Source organism: Lissotriton vulgaris, chromosome 11 (genome assembly GCF_964263255.1).
Source record: "Lissotriton vulgaris chromosome 11, aLisVul1.2, whole genome shotgun sequence".
Classification (NCBI taxonomy): Eukaryota; Metazoa; Chordata; class Amphibia; order Caudata; family Salamandridae; genus Lissotriton; species Lissotriton vulgaris.
This window is the reverse complement of record NC_141699.1, coordinates 194,302,490-194,319,617: the sequence shown is the minus strand read 5'-3', so window position 1 is coordinate 194,319,617 and position 17,128 is coordinate 194,302,490. Positions and strand designations below refer to the sequence as shown.

The 17,128-nt window shown below is 43.4% G+C and overlaps 1 protein-coding gene across 1 annotated transcript in view; it reads right to left on the bottom strand.

Moving 5' to 3' along the window:
- The window catches only part of DAO (D-amino acid oxidase), a 128,284-nt gene that overhangs the window by 94,679 nt on the left and 16,477 nt on the right, over positions 1 to 17,128 (bottom strand). The window contains exons 4-5 of the mRNA XM_086943093.1: positions 7,694 to 7,759; positions 2,489 to 2,543 (exon numbers count right to left, since the gene is read on the bottom strand). Coding sequence (XP_086799219.1) covers positions 2,489 to 2,543; positions 7,694 to 7,759 — 121 coding nt within the window. The remainder of the gene's footprint in view (positions 1 to 2,488; positions 2,544 to 7,693; positions 7,760 to 17,128) is intronic.

The window sequence follows — 17,128 nt, the reverse complement described above, 5'->3', positions numbered from 1 at the left end:
AATCTCTACCGTGAGATGTATATAAGGAATATACAATCTTTTATTGTTATATATGCTTCAAATGGCAATAAAAAATTATTTTCAAAAAACTGCCTTGCATTTCAATGCCAACAATTCTAGGTTCTCCTCAATAAAGAGTCCTAGCTGGTTTTTATATATTCAGAAATCATTTTAGATGGAAAGTAGATTGTTGACAGCTTTGAGATGGCAAGGGTGATAGCCTTTATTTTCCAAAGGTGGGGGCATGGGAGTACAGCATGCATGGGACATTATTTATATCAAGCATAGCAAATCGGCGATAACCTAAGATGCTTCATTTTAATTATCAGCAACAGCCGCAAGTTGTCCTTCGCAATCGGACACCTCTAAGTGGACAACAGTGGTATACAGTTCTTGCAGAACACAAGAATGGCTCAGCTTTTCAGCATTCTGGGCTGCAGATTGCTGGGATTCATGGCAGAGCTTATATGTTTATTACAGGGAATACCATGCTCTTTTTCTATGCCCTACCCCTGGAGCACACCTTTTAACTTCACAGCCACTATCTCAATTCAGATGCATTCTGAGCTAAGCACGTTTCTGCTTCTTAAACACATATCTATAAGACAGATAAACTGAAGTGTTAAGTCTGATCGGGCACTTCTGTGAAGACTTAGAGAGTACCCATGTTTTGCAGAAGATGGCATTCCATAGGGTGCATACGGTTCTCCAGCGGTTAGATGCAGATTCTGTACATCAATCAAAATAGCATCAACACATGGGGTACTATAGACCTTGGTGCCCTGCTAGATTCTAATGTCAAACACTGCTTACGACATGGCAAAACAAGGCAACCCAGTTAAGGGGCTGCTGCTAAGCCCTGTTAAATTTAGGAATCTCTGTCGGATGGTATCGTAAGCTGTGGTGAAAGGCCCACAGAGATACCTGCCTATCCTACTACTGTCTTCTGCAAAGCAAATTTAAGGAGCCTTGGTTGCAAAGATGGGCAGATGCTTGACTAGGAAGGAATAGCAAAGGAATACAGCACTTTACTTTGCTTCAGGACAGTAAGAAGGGCAGTTCACTGGGCCAGAATTGCCACGTTTCTTCATATAGGGTGGTGGGTAAAGACTACCTGTTCCAACGTGGATAGCGTGATACTTCCTTGCTAAGAGATTGTAGTTTAGGTGGGGTTATATTGTTGTGATGAATCTAAAGGTTTCAGGTAGGCACCTGGACTAAGTGGCAATTTGTGTTTGCTTTGGCTATCATGTTTAGAAGGTAGTAGGCCAAGGGGGTGGGACCAGGCATCAGAAATTCTTGCTTACCTTTCATGTGTTGACTCTGCAGGATTCGATATGTTAGAGACAGTATCCGGCCGAAGAAAGTGCATTTTCATGCAAATGACGAGGTTTATCCCCCATGACTGCTGTCACTGTATTGGTACTACTTGAAGAAATTGGATCCCCTTGATCAAATAACAATTATATCGTTCATGTGATCATCAATCATACAATCACAACTAAATATAAAAAAACATCCAATGTATTCAATATATAATAAAAATTAGCAGCATTGTAAAAAGTACAATGAAAAACAGGGCAAATAAAATAAACATGAGTCACTTGAAAAATACAAAAGAATTATGCAATTCAAATACGATTCAATACCAGACATCAAAGATTATGGCCCGCATAATCACATAAAAGGATAGAAACAGGTAAGACATTAAAATTCATGCAATACAGTTGGTACACTCAATGTCCTAGTATCACTCTAAATACAACACACTGTATAATTTGTGCTACTATTAGGGTACTGGAGTCTTGAGTAGTACGAAGAAAGTGCGTCGACGCGTTTCGATGGAAAAATTGATATCTCCATCTTTATCAAGACTGTAATCTGTTTGCTGTCCTAGCAGCAGGGTCATATACAATTATTCGGCCCTGCTGTAGATAGGGGTTGTATAGTACAGTTGGCGTTCCCAATTATGACGTCCACACTCAGGAATATTTTTGGTTTACATGAGTCCAACACATGGGGGACCGGATCCTAAAGATTCTTAATTCGTATCTTTATTGTACTTTTTACATGGCTGCTATTTTTTATTATATATTGATTAAATTGGATGTTTTTTTTATATTTAGTTGTGATTGTATGATTGATGATCACATGTACGATATAATTGCTGTTTGATCAAGAGGATCCAATTTCTTCAGGCTTTGATACCTCATTTCCCTTGACTTCTCCAAGGGGTACCTCTCTTCTTGTGATATATTGGTACTACTTGCACAATGTATCCAAAGTAAGAGGTTGTTTGCATTCATGCTTTAAATCCACCCATGATAACCTTGCTTTGTTGAGCTCATCTTTTTCTGCAGACATTGTGTTAAAAAATGAAGATACTCTTTTACTAGTATACCTCTCCTCCACATCCCAGCTGTTTTATCAAGCTATAATGGGGAAAGTCATTTTCTGAAAATTTTCCAAAACTCAGTTTCTAACTTACTTCCTGAAATGATTCCACCTTCTTAAGAACAAATGTGACTCCCCGCTCTTTCAATCTGCAAAACAAGAGTTCTTTGTTAAGGAGATTGTGCGCCATCTTAAACTAATATATATATATATATATATCCCTAAACATTACTAAACAGAGTGACTTGACAATCATATTACCTTTAATAAAAACTGTTTTGTGCTCAATATCAGGCAATGGTTTCGAGTTCTGTTGACTTTTATAAAGAAATATTGTTTTCAATACTAAGACACCTGTTAGTGGTTCCTCTTTATTATAACTTTGTATACCTCTGGAGACCAGCATTTAAATTGACTTACAAAATTTGTGATATTTGATGCGAACAACACTTCTCAATGTCTCCTTGTTCTCTTGAGCTCGCAGAAGGTTGCTAGGTACCTCCTGATTTTGTTATTGGCATTCGCTTAAGAAGTATCAGAATGGAACAACAGGGATGGAGATTAATATGTAACTAGTAGGCCTGCACCACTGCTATTCCTTTGTTTACTGTTTGGTGGAAAGCGGTGAACTAGCATCAAACGGCTCCAAAAGGGGCCATGACAATATAGGATGATTTGTCCTAATAAAAGATACAGAGATGGTAATATTCAATTGAGAGTGCAAACAGTTAGCATTACAGGAGCATCGCACTATATTTTTATAAATATGCCTCAGATAAGCTAGTATGCTATCAGGCAAACCAAACATGCACCCCTGCATAAACTATCTGTCGTAATCCAGTGGATTGTTGTCTTCCCACTAGACATTCAACTAAAATAAAATGTAGTGCATCCAGTACATAGACGAGACAGGTCTCCCAATAGCACAATATATAGCCTCACCTGAATGGAGCTTAAGAAGAGATGCGTTTTAGTGCCATTGTTGATTAACTTATGCATCTAAGAGCTTAATAACTCTATCAAGCATGTGCCTTCTAATTCACCACAAACTGGAGCTACCTCCGCCTATATGCTTATGATATTGTTTTATTAAGTGAATCAGGAGTAGGCCTGCAGAGTCTTATTGATGCACTGACCCTTTTTTGCTCTAACAATTATATGGAAATAAATCTTGATAAAACCAAAATAATAGTCATAGGGAAAGAAATTCAAGAAACCTGGCACATGGATTATTAATTACAAGGAAATTGTTAGAGTTTCCATCTATAGGTATCTAGGCATATTATCAGATGAACGAGCTCGCTTTAGACAACATATATCAGTCCTAAAACTTAAGTCAAATTTCTTAGGCTTTGTGTTAAATACCTTGAAAAAGAAATTCAGCATCTATCAATAGTTCCATTGCAGCGAGATATGGGTATACACTCCTATATTTATGTCCAAGGGCAATTCTACATAGGAGCCAATTTCCCAGTTTACCTTAAGTTTAAATTAATGAAATATGAACTTGGTATGTTACCATTTTGGGATTTCAGATTAGGCAGAGCAAACTAATTGTTTCTCAAAACGTTTATCCATGTGGTACAGGAAAGAAAAATAAACCATATTACACCTCTTATGTACTTGTCCAGCCCGATTACTGACTAATAAGAAATGGATCCAAGTTCCCTCAAATAAACTGGGAATTCAAACTTTAGAATACAAAATTGAGAGGCAACTTTATAGCAAGCAATATGTATCAGTCAAATGCTATTTGTATTAGAAAAGAATGAATCGAGAAGTGTTGTCCTTAATTTCTACTGTTCTTTATTCAAATTTCATTTTGTAGGTAAAGGAAAAGACTTTGCGCAGCCAATGCGTTTTGCCCTGTTATGTGCTTCTTCAGGGCATCTAAACAGAGTGTGACTATCTTCTATCTTTAACATAAATACTCCCAAAGAGAGCCATCCATTATGTACTCTTAATCCTCATTTGTCAGTTCTCTATGGTACGTAAAGGCCATAATGACCATGGGCGTCCGCAGGGGAGGGCAAGGGGGTGCGCTTGCCCCCCCCCCCTGGATCGCCAGTCCCATTCCTTTTTGTCCATAATGTTCAAGATTACAGCAGGCTGTTACCCTGCGAGAATCCCCAGGAGTTTAAATGTTCTCTCACTTGGGGCCTCTCGCAGTTCTCTTTGAACTCTAGAGGCTGCAGCAGCCCCTCCCCGACCTCGAGCAGACTGTGGACAGGCCCATTGTCATTCTGTCGACTGCTGATCATCACATAAAGAATGACAATCGGCCGTCTGCATTAAACGTGCCTTGAAGGCGAGTGAGGAAGTTAAAATGTTGCCCCCCCTGGAAGGCGAGTGCTGAAGTTAAAATTTTGCCCCCCCCCCTGGAAACATTTCTGCGGACGCCCATGATAATGACACCTAAATTGCATGCTCCCATCTCTCTTGACCGAACATGGTTAAGGGCATATGGCCTAACTCAACCAGAAACGAACTGGAAAGTACCAAAATGAAACAAAAATCTTGTTACGCCATTAAGTACCATAGAGAATGAACAAATGAGGATTAAGCACACATAATGGATGACTCCCTTTGGGAGTATTTATGTTATAACATTTGTTACGTTACTATACAGTGTTTATGTCGGTATTGTGTTATAGGCTTAATCACAAATAATGTAATTGAATGTTGCTACAAAAAAAATAGGACAAATTATCTAACATAAAAAAATTAGACAACCTGAAAGATGATTTGAAAACAGTTTAATGGTACAGTGTACAGGGATAGGGTTTAAGGGTATAAGGTTTTAGGTACAGAGTATAATGATACGGCGTTAGGGATTGAAGGTTATGGGCATATGGTTATCGGTTGTTGATATAGGCTTAAGAGTTTGGGATGTAGGGTTATTGTTGGATAAAAGTTAGGGGTTAATGGTCAGGGTTTTTGGGTATAGGGGTTATTGCCGAGGGGTATACAAGCTAGGGGCTTGGTGTTAACGGGGTGTATATAAAATTAGGGATACAGAGTTAAGAGTTAGTGGTGCAGGGTAAGTGGTTGGAGTATGAGAGAAAGTGGTCCTGGGGTTACAGGGATATGGGTAAAGGGGATTAACTATAGGGTTATTGCTAAAGTGTTAGTATTAAGGGTAAAGAGTTAAAGATTTATGGTTAGAGGTTCAGGGTTTAGGGTAAAGGGCTAAGGGTTTGCCGTAAAGGCTAACCTATCATAATATATTTGTTTAAAGATGCAGTTGCAAACGTATTTTTGGTGTGTTGATGAGTCTTACAGTTATTTTTAGTCAATCTACAAAACATTGATGTATTGCTTTTCACAGAAACACTGCACTGAACTAATTTCACAGAAACAAACTACGATTTCAAGGCATTACATTTGTTAAAAGGGAACTGATCCTATTTCCCAGTATAAACTATTTAAATTAACAAGTAACAAACAATCATACGTTTCTTTAAAATAAGGCATGACCTCAAGAGGAAATCTGGCAGAAAGATTTGATTTGACAAACTGGCTAGCATGGGAAAAGCTTTTTTATCTGCATAAAGGATCAGATAACTTTTCAAGACTCTCAGGTCCAGGATGCTAAACCTGCAGGGTGCAGGAATAGAGAGTGTTTACTGTAACATTTTATGAATCTGCCCAGTGGATCTTATCAGGAGGGTTTAAGTGTGATCAGGCTGTCAACAGAAACAGTGATGTCTCATGTGAGTCTCAAAAGTAAAGTTGAAGCTTTCGATGGAAATGATATGGTACACTTTGAAAAGCCTTTACTTCCAGCGAAGACCAGAACACTGTTTGGCTTAAACTCTTGCATGAGTTGACAGACGTAGGTTTAGATCAGGAATGTGAGTAGGGGAGAGGAATCGTGCGAAAGGGATGGATGATTGTAGGAGTAGAGATTGTGCTGAGAGGGACAAAACAGGTATCACCGTATATGATCATAAGAAGGTAATCATCTAGTTAATGATGAGAAGATTCACCTCTTGTGACCAACATTTTTTAATTTTTAAAGAGCTTTGATTTTTACATGCCTAAGAAACCAAGTCTGTTATAGCTATGAGAGGATGGAGTGCCTCCTAGATGACTGCTGCATTGTTTGCCATATTACAATATTACACTGGAAATTTCCAGAGGTTCAAATAGAACAAAATGCAGATGATCAGTGAAATAACAACGTCTTAGACAATGAGTCGACAATATCAGGCTTAACTGATGTGATATTACAGAGTCGTTTGACCTCACATCTGTAATTTCATCACTCTTCTGACATTCCTATTACTCCATTTTAGGGAATTCCTTTTAATTAAGTAGAGGCAGGAATAGCAGATTATATCCTTATAGCTCGCCAGCCGGCAATACAGGCAACTAAAGGCCTGCTTTGGCGTTATAAGCCCGAGCCGAAGGCTTTTAGTGGCTGTTACAGGTTATTATAACATTCTGCCCAAAGAGAGCCGAATTTCATAACTGAAAAAAGCAGCCTTCTGGAAGATGCAGGAGGTTTACAACCCTTCGTACCTCTGAAGCTCCAGTTCTTTTCACAGCTCTTTCTTTGTGTGTCTGCACCTAACAGACGATGGCGTACGTACACATATCAGGTATTGCGATGATGGCAACAGTCAGCCACTCATTCTTCTTGGGTTCTGCCAAACTGTTTTAATTAGTTTGGAAGAGCTGAGGAAGACAGGAACTAAGCTGACTTCACGCCTCCTTCCGTCTGAGGCTTCAGTGACACTGAAAGCAATGGAAAGAAGGGGGAAGTCTTGTTCGTCCCTTTTCTACAGCCTATGGCTCTCCCACTCCTCTCGGCAATTCACACAGCCTGTGGAGAGGCAGATTAGAGGGAGGGTCACAGGCTGTGGATTAGGACATTGGTAAATTGACAGCAGTGGGCTTATATCCAGTATTTATAGCCCACTGCTGCTGCTCTATTTGCTTCCATGGAGTTGCCAACATTCCAATGCTCTAATGTATATTAAGAACTTTGAAACCAGAGAAAAACACTAGGCATCTTTAGCAGCAGCAATGCTTTCTTTTAATCTTGAATAAGCACCTCTCACTTTTGGGTGCCAAATTGAAAAGAGAACAGATCACAAAAAAAGATTCATGCAAAGTCTGGCACTAATAAAAAACAAACATGTTCACTGTAGGTTTTTGACTGATAATTTATACCATTTTTTTATCGATTTATTTTCCGCAAAGTAATTCATGTCCTTAAAGAAACAACATCCATTTACTGAGCATTATCATGCTAAAATGAAATTCTGACCAACTTTAGCAAGAAAGCACATACCTCTCCATCAGCCATGGTAAGTAGCTCTTGCCTTCTATCATGATGGACGTGTTAAACCACCCATAGCTGTAATTCAAGCAAGATGATAAAGATGGTGAAATGGTGCAAGCACAGTGGATGTGATGTGCAGCATCACCAAATTCAGCCCCCTCGCATAATACAATATCCTTGCATCACTCTGTTATTCTCACAGCCCTTCTTGTCTCATAAGGGAGAAAGAGGAAAGCAAGAGGCACTGAGATTCTTTGGTAGGCGGCCAGGTATTCTCATAATATCTCGTCAGATTCACAGAAAAGTTATACATTTCTGATGAGACATAGTAGATATGTGGACTTCCTCACTCACAAAAGCCCAAGGCATATGCCAAAAAATATTTTTCTTTTGAGAAATTCCTAGCCCATTTTTGTAGACCTTACAAGTTGAAAAGTTTCAAATTCCCTTATTTTCACAAACGGTAGGTGTTTCACGCAGTTTCTAAAACACTCAGCACCATTGAGGCGCAGTTCATCTAGACATACTCCTAAAAGTGCAAAGGGGGGAAGGTATTGGAAATGTTTGTGAAAATCACCTCAAAGTTAGCAGTGTGTGGGAGCACACAGAATTTGCACTGCCCATTCCTCTGTGTAGGAACCCTCACTCACCATTCCTTAAGTATCATTTACAAATGCAGAAAAATCCACACATTTTGCAGATTTTCCTCATTCGTGCTATCTGTGCACTCATAGAAAAGCCACAAATCTTGGACTCTGCAAAGCTGGATCCGAATTTTTAAGATGATGTTCCAACTTTTTCAATTTCTAAGTTACGCTACACTACAGCTAGAGTCAGTGCTAGAAATGATGAAACGATTCGTGTTTATCTAACCCTACTTTCATCTCTCCCCAGCCCTTCTTTTCATACATTTCCTTCTCTGCCCGACAAATGACCAAGCCCTAGAAAAAAAATCTAGCGCATTCCTTGTATTTCTAAGGTAAAATAACAACTGTTCAGATTGAAAATGAAATTTACTTTATTCTGTTCCCAAAACAGTTGGTCCTATCTAATAAAGTCTGGTTGTCATGCCTAGGCTTATTTTCTTCCAAACATCTGTCCACTTGATTTACACTATCATTCGTTTCCTGTATAACTTCTTTTATACCTCTTCTGTTAGGAAGGCCTCCTAACGACATTTGCTACGTCCAAATCGGATCAGTAATGTGTCTTTCCAACCATCTGGGAAAGGTTTCCAACCGACTGAGTACACTGCAAGTTAGGCGTTTGGAATATCCCAATCCAACCCGACGGCATTTGGAATGACAGAGCCGTATGGAGCAGAATTGTATGTCCCTATGGGCTGGGCTTCCAAATTACCGAGTACGATGCTGGATTTGGACAGATTTTCCAAATCGTGCCGTCCGACTCGAATCAGCAGTCGGAATCAGGCTTTGGTTGCCCGTAGTGGGCACCCCTGCACCTGGAGCCTTCCCAATCAGGTATGTGGGGGCACCCATGGGTCTTCCTTTACCAGCCATGCACAGTGTGGCAGGCACCAGGGGGTGCCCGCCACAGGGTGCCCGTTATCCCCAGCCACCCCTTTCTTCAATGGAAGCCTATACATTCTGTCAGAACAAAGGCTCCACTGTGAAAGTTGAAGAAATTGATGTACATAGACAGCATTCATTTCCCTTATTCTCTCACTCCTCTCCCTGTGAACACCATGAATGCCATAGACTATTGACCGTATCACTCCGCCAGTGGGAGCCCATACCTATATGCATATGCACAGCCATTCTGGGCACCATGGCCTTTTTACCCATTGGAATCCCCGGCTTCCCTCCTGCGCGTATCTTGCACCCCCTCTCTCATGTATAGACCATGAAACCCTCTCCCTTTGCGCGACCCTGATGTGAAAAACAACCCTCCTGCTTGACCCAGGCATTCCCCATTTCCCTCTCGAAGAAGCATCCTTCGCCTCAGCTGACATAGCCCCCCCCCAGCTGTATCTGACTGCCCCTGTTCTCTCATGTACAGGTCATAGGATCTCTCTCTCTCTGTGCGACTCTGACCCTGCGCGCACCCTGACCCCCTCCTTCTCCTCACATGGGCAAGTCATAAACCTTCTTCTTCTGCAAGACCCTGTCCTTGGGAGTCACGGCCGCGCCTGACCAACACCTCCTTCCCTTCCATGAATGCCCCTCTGTTGACAAGCCTTCCTTCAGCGCTCGATTGTCCACGCGGCATGAATACCACTCCTTTGATGACCCCTTCCCCCGAGCCCGGCTGACCACACATGTCCGAGGCCATCGCCTAAGGCAGGAGATACCATTTACTGCCCTTATTGTATGAAGTCACTCCTCTTCAAAGGACTCACTATTGATCCAAGGCCTCCCCACCCCCTGTGATATGATCAGGCGCACACATCCTAAGACTCGGCAGAACACTCAACTGCGTTATGACCCCTCCCCTCTTATCAGCAGGTCAAGGGTCCCTATTGTGAACGCATGTGGGGAAGGATTGACACAAGGATTATAGGGATGTCTTTTCCTTTGCGTCATACTGTCCTGATTGTACTCTCAAGTGTTTTGTAAGATATAAAAGCCAGAGTCTCAGCTCACTTGTTAGAGCACCTCCCGAAAGACACTGTGTTTCGTGTCCGAAATGACTGGCTCTCCTCATGAGAATTAAACTCTGTTCTTGATTCCTGCCTCCAGCGCCCGTCTCTTTATTTGGTAATTATTCAACATGGGAACTAAGAGGCGGTTTGCGCCAGCAGCCTGGGCATCGATAGAATTATGGACTCATTTTCCACAATTGGCGTCCCAACGCGGGGTCCATCAGTGACATAGGGTTCGGTAAGAAAGATCCAGACGAAGAAGTGAACGTCTAAAATGATCGGAGTATACCTGCCTTGAGAGGGCCCTAGCCCGGCTGCCGATCAAAAGAACTTCACCAATTCTGAAAGGACCTCTCTTGAGTGACCCATTGTCCTGACTGGAATCCCACAGGAATGCTACATGGAGTAAGAGAACAATCAGGCGCTGGAGGAGGAAGACGAAGAACTGTCCGTATGGTCCGGTCCGGGTAAGATTAAGTAGGGTGTTTTTACGCCTGATTGGTAGGGTGGTTCTATCCACCTGATTGATTGATTGATTGTATTGAAATCGGTATTTGTATACTGATATTGTATTGGTTGGTATTGGTTCATTTAGCTTTGAAGGCTACTTGACATATTGGTTCTCTTCTGGAGAACGAGACATTCTCTGTTTGCAAACAGCGGCGAATAGGAACGTCGTCCCTCTTTGCAGATCGAGAAGGGTAGGTAATGCAGACTTTTGTCCCCGTTGTAATCCGTCATCCCTACTTTTCTCCCCACTGATTGTTTTGAAATCGATTAATAATCGATTGTTGCTCTTTGAGATCTTCCCTGTCCACAAACAGAGACGAATAGGAATATTCTGTTCCCTTTATGGATAGCGAAGGGCAGGTAATGCAGACATTTGTCCCCGTTGTAATCCGTCATGCCTGTTTTTCTCCCCATTGATTGGTTGGTTGCCTGGACATTGTTGTCCCAGGAATTGTTTCGTTTGAGGTATTTTCTATTTGCAAACAACGTGAAATAGAAATATTCTGTCTAGTCTTTGCAAGTAGAAAAGGGTAGGTTATGCCCCTTTGTGAATTCGTCAGTCCTACCCACTCCCCACTGGTTGGTTATTGGGGGGTAGCTCGCATGGTCCGCCCAGGAGACTACCCTTATGGAGGACATATGCTCTCCACTCATGGGCCATTTAGTAGAAATAGACCGACTGGTCCGTCCAGGAGGCTACCCTAGTAAGTGGAAGTACATCGCTCGGTCTGTCCAGGATGATACCCTAATGAAGGAATATATGTTCCCCTTTCTGATCGATAATCTCGTTCCACCCCGGACCATTTATTTATTTATTTATTTATTTATTTATTTTCTGACATTTATAAAGCGCGAACAATTACCCTTGGGTGTCTCGGCGCTGGACTGCAGTAATGTCATTCCCTAGAGGTAAGGATGCGGCTGGTGTGCTACTTTTATTGGTTAAATAACCACGTCTTCAGCTTTTTCCTAAACTGTAGGAGCGATGGACTGGTTTTAATGTGATATGGTAAGGTGTTCCAGATCTTGGGGGCCGCAACCAGAAAACGGCGGTCACCCCAAGTCACAGTTCTGGTACGTGGGACCACTAATTGGTTAAGTGCTGAGGATCGTAGCTTTCTAGCCGGACTGTAGGGTATTAGGTGATCTTTAAGGAAGCGAGGCCCCTGATCCTGCATTACTTTGTAAATTATGCACATCGCTTTAAACTTTATCCTGTTTTGAATGGACAACCAGTGGTAGGACCTTAGAGTATCTGAGATGGGTGCGAATTTTGGTTTTTTGGACAGCAAGCGTGCTGCCGCATTTTGTACCATCTGCAACTTCTTTGTGACTCTAGATTGTACATTCAGAAAGAGTCCGTTGCAGTAGTCTAGTGAACTTAGAACCAATGACGTGACCAGGGTCTTGGCGGCTGTGTCAGGCAGAAAAGGCAAGATTTTCCTAATTATTCTAAGTTTAAAGTGGGCCGTGGACGCTACCTTATTGGCATGAGCCATGAAGTTCAGCTGATTGTCAAAGGTGACTCCCAGATTCCTCACCTTGGGGGTCGGGCAAGGTGGGGTGCCAGATGTTGATGGCCACCAGATATCGGGCCACGGTGGCAAGAGACTGCCGAAGATTACGACCTCCGTTTTCTCGGAGTTGAGCTTCAGGCAGTTTCCTGCCATCCACTCACCGATAGCTTTCATGCCACTTTGGAACCTTTCTGCCATCTCCTGTCCGTCACCCTTAATGGCCAACACCAACTGTGTGTCGTCTGCGTACGAGGTTAGGCTCATCCCATGTGCCTTGATGACACTGGCAAGGTCCGACACATAGATGTTAAAAAGTGTCGGACTAAGGGATGAGCCTTGCGGAACCCCACACGGCAGCGACAATTTGGCAGATCGAAATGGTCCAAGGGTTACCGCCTGAGTTCTATTGGCCAGGAAGGAGGCAAGCAGGTCTCTCGCTGCGGAGTGGATCCCCATTTTTTCGACACGGTCGACCAAGGTCTTATGGTCAACCGTGTCGAATGCTGCCGAGAGGTCCAAGAGCACCAGCAAAGCTGTCCCTCCTTGGTCCCGGATGAGTCTAATATCATCCGCTGCCTTGATGAGGGCAGTTTCGGTTCCATGATATTTACGGAACCCAAACTGGGTATCATCAAGCAGATTATTTCTCTCAATATATTCTGACAGCTGCTGGTTCATGGCTTTCTCTGTCAGTTTGGCCAGAAATGGAAGATTTGCTATTGGTAATTTTTCAAATCATTCCTGTCAAGATTTGGTTTTTTAAGCGAAGGCTTAATCAATGTGTTTTTTAAAGAGTCCGGATAGGTCCCAGAACTCAATATTATATTGCAAACGTGGGTAATAATGGGATTAACTGTGTCTGAAACCATGGCTAACACCGAAGTGGGGCATGGGTCCAGGGCAGAGCCTGATTTAATGGACTTCAGTATGGATTTAGTTTGATCGGTCGTTAGAGGTTTAAAACTCGTCATGGTGTTACTCGGAACTATCCGCGAAGATGGAACAACAGTAGTATTGGGTTCCGAGGTGAACGCTTGATATATATTGTTCACCTTTGTGAAGAAGAACTCAGACAAGGCATCACATAGTAATTGTGATGGGGGCGGGTTTAGGTCTGGTGTGTTACCCGATAGGGTTTTAGCTAAGTTATACAGCTGTTTGGTAGAATTTTTAGCTTGCTCTATATGTAGAGTAAAGAAGTGCTTCTTTGCTGTCGTGATCATGGTTTTATAAGTGGCTAGCGCTTCTTTATATCTAATCTTGCTTTCGCTGTCGTAAGTTCGTCGCCAGTACCTTTCCCTGTTTCTCGTTAATTGTTTCTGTAATTTTAGTTCTTCTGTGTACCATTGAGCAGTCGGCATACTTCTGTTCCTTGAGTGGGACTTAGTGGGTGCCAATTGAGAAGTGGCATCACTCAGCCATTCATGAAATTGGGAAGTAGCCATTTATTGGAGGGGACTCGTCTGGTCCGTCCAGAAGTACCCCCTAGTGAAAAGGACACATAAAAATATGAAGTGATCACCGTTCCCTACTAACAGAAGACTTTAGCCCGAAACACGCTAAGGAAAAGAAAGAAAATAAAAAGAAATCAGGCTAAGTCAGTAACCCCCTGATGAGCTTTTGACTTCACCAAAAATAAGAAACATTAGAAATAGTTCGTAATAAGAAATGTAAAAAATGGCGAAAAGGTTTGACAGCAAAAAATAGCCACGAGGTAGCTAGGCTTCACTGCCTGTTCCTGCTCCCAACATGTCTGCCTCATTGCCCGCCACGCCCAAATAACGGTCACACGAAATAGAAACAATTCAATAGGTACCTACCCCCATTCCGGAAGCTCCCGAAGTGCAACAGGTCCGCGGTTACGCCCATCCGGAAGGCGAGGCCTCGAGGCACGAGGGGCTCGCCTGGCCACGGTCGGTAGGAGGTGATGTTGGGCAGGCGGTCCAAAGGATGACAAGGACCTCTCCATCTTTTCTCTTCTGCCGCCCTGCAGGCCGCGGGGAGAGAGGGGGCTGTCTTGCCTCAGCCACCGACCACCCCCCCCCCCCTCCTCTGTCTCTCGCCTGGACCGGCCCGCGAAGAAGGCCGAAGCCACAAACAAGAGCGGCGGCGCTTACATGTAGTCCCGCCACATGTCAACGCCTGGACAAGTGCAAGTAGTCCCGCCACATGCCGACGCCTGGATAGTTACAGGTAGTCCCGCCACATTTCAAATTCCTGGAGAGTTGGAGGTAGTCCCGCCACATGTCCACGCCTGGAAGTTACAGGTAGTCCCGCCACATGTCAAGAAAGGGGGGGGGCTGTCTTGCCTCAGCCACCGACCACCCCCCCCCATCTTCAATAGCCGGCACGGCCAATATCGAACCGGCGGAGCCGAGAATCGGCGAGGGGTCGCTGGAAGGGGGAGGTGACGCGAACGAGCCTCCCCCACCTCCCTCCAGGTGGAGGCTTCCAGCGACACCCCAATGCTCTTACTTAAAGAGGGTCCACATCGAAAAGCGGTCTTTTGCCCGGGGCGGGCACACGCTCCATATCGTCTCTCCTCGACCTTGAAGATTCTATAAGAGCCGGGGGGGCCCCCGACCCCCCTGCATGGGTGCCCCCGCCCCCTTCACTGGGAACCACGACATCGACACTCCTGCCGGCGCCAGCCTCGGATTGGAAATGGCTAAAATGCAGCCACGGCACAGACTTGATCAGTTCCGGAGGAACACCAGGATGACCCGGTAGGAAAATTGTTGCCGCCCTTCCCACTCTTTGACTCATGGTCCATATTTGTTAGACTGTTAACCACATAGCACAGAACTTTTTGAACTGCCAACGGAAGGTTCTGGGCCAACCATGCGAGACTAGAGACATTCTGACTGTGCTGGAACTCGCCTGACCCCACCCAAAATGGCGCCGACACAAAATGAGACGTTTTGAATGAACTTTGTTGCACCCTGATTGCGCAAGCTTTTTTGCCCCGAGATATATATAACGTTTTGGATAATGAAAGTAGATATGAAGGATATTGAGTATGTGCTTGGACAATGAATTGACTTAGGGTGGGTACTGATTATGAGTTGGAAAATGAATTGGTGTAATTTAGGTAATGAATGTACATTGGATAATGAATTTATGAATTTATTAAAGATGAATTACTGACATGCATCATGTTTGCTCTGTAGGGGAGTTTAATACGATTTTATTGCACTGCCGCACTTTATGCAATGAACTGCCACCAGCTTTGTTCTTCCTATGTACGGTTCCAATCTGCTCCGTGGCCAGTCCACTGGGTTGTAGGCCTGTATTTATACATCAACACTTTTTATTAAAAGTATTTTGAAAACGAAAGCATAGTTGTAGCGGTTGCATTAATGAGTTTTGAATGTATTACTACTGTGAGCAACGAGAAAGGATGATGAAGGTTAAAGGTTAAAAAGGACCCGATATTTAGCAGCCACACTATGTGTCACAGGCAGCCGGAAAAGTGCTTTAGAAGCCCTAAAACGACACCACAGAAATGCCACCTGACCGCCACCCTTGTATCCGATCAAAAGGGGTTACGACCAAGTAACTCATGTAGATACGCAGATCGTCAATGATTATCTATCTGACATTACTGGTCCCTCTGGGCTTAAACGCCGTGATGGTAGAAAAATGCACTACGTGGAGATAGGTCGAGTATGTGGTAGGTAAAAACATTTCCGGATTACTGCATGTTGATGAGGTTCGAATATTGCCCCCCCACCCCTTCTTTCTCCTCCCTTCTGCAGGTCACGTCGGAACCTTGGCTGATGTATGGAAGGACGATGACCGAACCGCCAATGAGAAGGGGAAGAAGGGAATATGAGCATGGTCCTTATGACAAATAAAAGTTTTTAAAAGACGTAGACTTAAACATGACTGTTCCTCCTTAGAACATAGCAACTGGGAGGATGGACTGACATAGAAACTGGACAGGTACTGAATGACGAAAAATTGACTAGAAACGACGCGTTAAATAATGTAACTGGACGTTTTGACTAGGTAGGGAAAGGACAAAGAAAAATATACGGGTAAGGGTTACCACGGCACCACCCGTCTGGGGAAGTTAGAAATGTTGCTGGTGTTCAAAATGCACTGCCCCCTTTTTTCTCACTCTTATAGATGTAACCAAGCTGTCCGACTGTTCTCCCGATCAATACTTGCCGTTGCCTCAGCCCGGAGAACTTCCCACCAAAGGAAGGAACTGAAAAATGGTTTAAAATCCAACCATGGGTAAATAGCACGACCAGGCTAATTTCTGACCGACCAACGACTGAGGTGTAAGTATTGGCAATTGGGAACGCTGGCCGACATAACTGGCGAGAAGGAAAGGGAGGGAAGGGTAGAAAGAGCTAAGCACATAGATAAATAAGATAGTAAAGATACGTAGGATATAATATGGATTTTGTTGGCCACCTGTTGTCTCCTGTCCTGTCGTGAATGTCTTATATATGTGTAATGCATGTGCCGTCTTCCCTGTCTGAGTTTGTGTGTGTGTAATGTACGGATTTATGTCTTCCCTCTGTCTGTATTTGCGTGTTACCTGACCTTTGCTGTTCTGTGTTGTAAGCGCACTAAATGACCTATTTTCGTACACGTCTCTCTCTCTCTCGCCACCCCCTTATCTCTCTCTCTCTCTCTCTCTCTCTCTCTCTCTCTACATGTCATACGTGTACCGAATGGCTCGTTTAGATTGCGGACGACTCTCACTCTCTATGAGAGTCTCCCTATTTTCTCTCCCTCTTTTTGGTAAAATTGTGCCCCACCGGCACCAGCCTGATTTGATACTTATTGAACGCGAAGGTG